The sequence below is a fragment of the Seriola lalandi genome, unplaced genomic scaffold, assembly GCF_002814215.2.
Source record: "Seriola lalandi dorsalis isolate HSWRI2012SDOR001 ecotype SW California unplaced genomic scaffold, Sedor1 jcf7180002053598, whole genome shotgun sequence".
NCBI lineage: Eukaryota > Metazoa > Chordata > Actinopteri > Carangiformes > Carangidae > Seriola > Seriola lalandi.
The window spans coordinates 11,360-14,524 of NW_019524151.1; the positions used below are offsets into that span (position 1 = coordinate 11,360).

The following is a 3,165-nucleotide window of genomic DNA, read 5'->3' on the forward strand; positions in this document are numbered from 1 at the left end:
GGAGGAGGAGGAGGAGACAGAAAAGGATTAAACAAAAAGACCTAGTGTTACTAAAGAGGAGACAGGTGAACGTGACTTTTCTCACCATCGCTGCGTTTAAAACAAGCGCTCCCTCCATCTCCATTTTTAAATCTCAGCTAAAGACACATTTGTACTCACTGCCCTTTTTTAGCTCGCTAACCTTTTAGCCCGTTGTCATGTTCATAATTGTGTATTTTCCTTGTGTTTACGTGTTTCTACTTTCCTTGTGCTTTACTTATTCTTCACATTTGTTTTACTTCATTTTATTTATTTGAATCATCCTCCGGCTGTGTTTAAATGAGCTCTAGAAATAAAGTTACACTCTCCACCTCACTTGTTCAGCCTTGTTACGCAGGAAATATGAAACTCCATTGTTCCAACATTACGTGAAGGCAGCAGGAGTTTCTCAGTGACTGATGGTGTCAGGACAAATCCACATGTTATCCCCCTCTATCTGCAGCTCAGGCTAAAACAGGCACCGGGCCTCAGCTCTGTCTGTGACACCTGCTTTTTCTGCTCATCTTCAAAGCAGATATTGATCTCTCTAATGACTCATCATTATTAGTAGCTTCATCCTTTAATCACCACCTGAGTCATCGTGATGAGTCACACTTGTTTTCTAACGCAGAGGAAGAGTCTGTTCTGCCTCTGGTGTCCATGCAACCGGTAAATATTGTGTCTTCACACGACACATCCACAGCCTTTTATCATCTGTGCTCACAGCTGCGGTGTTAGCGGTGCGACGGCCTCCTCACCAGTTCTTTAGCGCTGAGCGTTTGTGTCTCTTTGCGGATGATGAGACCGTCTCTGACTCCCAGTGTGCTGAACAGCTCCCTCCATCCTGCCACATCACCGTCTGTCTGCACGTAGCAGGGACTCAGTAAGATCCAGTCGCAGCCTGGAGGAGGAGGAAGAGTCAGGATTAACGTTTCAAGGAGGAAAAAACAAAACAACAATGAATCAGAAATACTGTAAATAGTTCAGTGTAAAACCTCTGATATCAGTTAGTGATTCAAACCAGGGGGAACACGAGTGTAATCAATCAAACCTCACAGAGAACGTCCTGCACGGCTTCAAGGCCAAAACTACTACTACTACAAATACACTGTTTATCCAACACGAACAGAACCAAAGCTGCAGTTTCAGGCAACATGTGACTTTGTTCAGTGTCTGTACAGGTGTGTGTGTGTGTGTGTGTGTGTGTGTGTGTGTGTGTGTGTACCTGGCAGTTCCTGCGGCAGGTTGATGTTGTCGTACTCCTCAGAGAAGTGCACTCTGTCCTGTCCCGGGCACAGCAGACCCCTGCTGGTGAGGACAGGTACTGCGACGTCTGAGTACTGACTGGAGGAGGAATGCTGCTTGATGAAAACCAGGTAGCTCACCACCACCGCCTCGGGCTTCAGCTGATGATGATGATGATGATGATGATGAAGAAAGAAAGACACTTCAGCCAAGTACAAAGGTAAATACATTTTTAAGCATAAAACCTGTAAAATGACTATAAAATCATTTTAATGACACCCCGTGGATCCAGTTTATCCGGCGTCCTACCTTCCACTTGTTGTTGCTTATGGAGGGGTAGATGTGTTGCTCCAGCAGCTCCTGAGGCTCCAGTTCGTGGACTCCCAGTCTTCTGAGCAGCTCTCGAACCTGCTGACTCTCCAGAGGCTCCACGCAGCTCAGCAGCGAGGGATGAATGACGTTCACGTCCTTGTACAGTGCAGACAGCGGCCCTGTGAAGAGACAACATGGAGGCTCTTATTCCAGTTCATTTCTAAGTTACATTTATTTAGGGTTAGAGAAGAGAGAGGATCTGGAAGCGTGAAATATATCGAGTTCCTCATCAATCTGAATGTCTTAGTTTCCTCTCAGCTGAATCTGAACAGACACAACGACAGAACAGGTATAAACACACCTGAGTGTGTGTGAGTGAAAACCTCCAGTGACCTACTTTCCCCCCCCCCCCGAGCTCTGCACTGCTCAATATTTCAGTGGAACTCGGTTTAACTCCGTCGCCTGTCTGAAGTCATCACACACATCTCTGCCGACGTCACCTCTCAGCAGATCTTCAGGCATTAGCTTCACTTGCAGAAGGATGAACTACACTCAGTGACCTGGAAACCAGCCTGAGCCGAGGCTTCACTCCCTCTAATACCATTTCCTGTTCTTTGTTTCCAGGCTGCCTGAAGCGAGAGCTGGTGAACGCTGTTCTCCATCACACATGACTGCAGGAATGTGCTTATCTGAAGAATACACCAGTAATTTAGTGTTTCACAACTTTACAGGTGTGTGGCTGCGGTCGAAGATCGTGTCATAAGTCAGAACGTCAACATGTTTGACAAACGTCGCGGCTGCTGGTGCCGCAAAAACAAAATCATGTTCCTTTTTTGTATTTGATGAAACATGATGATGTGATTTTTGTTGGTTTTGTACCAAACAAACATGTTCTTTTACATCTGGAGAACACGATCTGTAGGGGGGGGGCGTCTCTGTAGGGCCACAGCGCTAATGGTGCTAACAATACTCAACAATGTGACACGTTTGACCTTCATCAGATAAACTGCAGCTCCTGTGATTTGGATATCGCACTTGGTCACATTGTGATTTTATTTGGATTAATTGTGCAGCTTGAGACGGGATCAATACTTTCTTGACATTTTATAGACCAACGAGAGAGAGAGAGACAGAGAGAGAGAGACAGACAGAGAGAGAGAGACAAAGAGAGAGAGAGACACACAGACAGACAGACAGAGACACAGAGACACAGACAGAGACACAGACAGACAGAGACAGACAGACAGAGAGACAGAGAAACACAGACACACAGACAGACAGACAGACAGACAGACAGACAGACAGACACACAGACAGACAGACAGACACACAGACAGACAGACAGACAGACAGACAGACACACAGACAGACAGACAGACAGACAGACAGACAGACAGACAGACACAAATCAATAATTCATGTCTGATATTCTAACCCTCTGCTCTGGGCCAATCGTGTGGATGTGGGTGATGTGAACAGTTTCACTTCTCAGAGAAAGGTGGTGGTTTGTCACGCATCATGTGTGTGTTTGTGTGTGTGTGTGTGTTTGTGTGTGTGTGTGTGTGTGTGTGTGTGTTTGTGTGTGTGTGT

General features: G+C 46.0%; 1 protein-coding gene across 1 annotated transcript in view; it reads right to left on the reverse strand.

Moving 5' to 3' along the window:
- Positions 1-3,165, reverse strand: part of LOC111651359 (uncharacterized) — a 33,637-nt gene that overhangs the window by 9,073 nt on the left and 21,399 nt on the right. The window contains exons 29-31 of the mRNA XM_087172691.1: positions 1,573-1,754; positions 1,244-1,424; positions 777-919 (exon numbers count right to left, since the gene is read on the reverse strand). Of these exons, the coding sequence (XP_087028817.1) occupies positions 777-919; positions 1,244-1,424; positions 1,573-1,754 (506 nt within the window). The remainder of the gene's footprint in view (positions 1-776; positions 920-1,243; positions 1,425-1,572; positions 1,755-3,165) is intronic.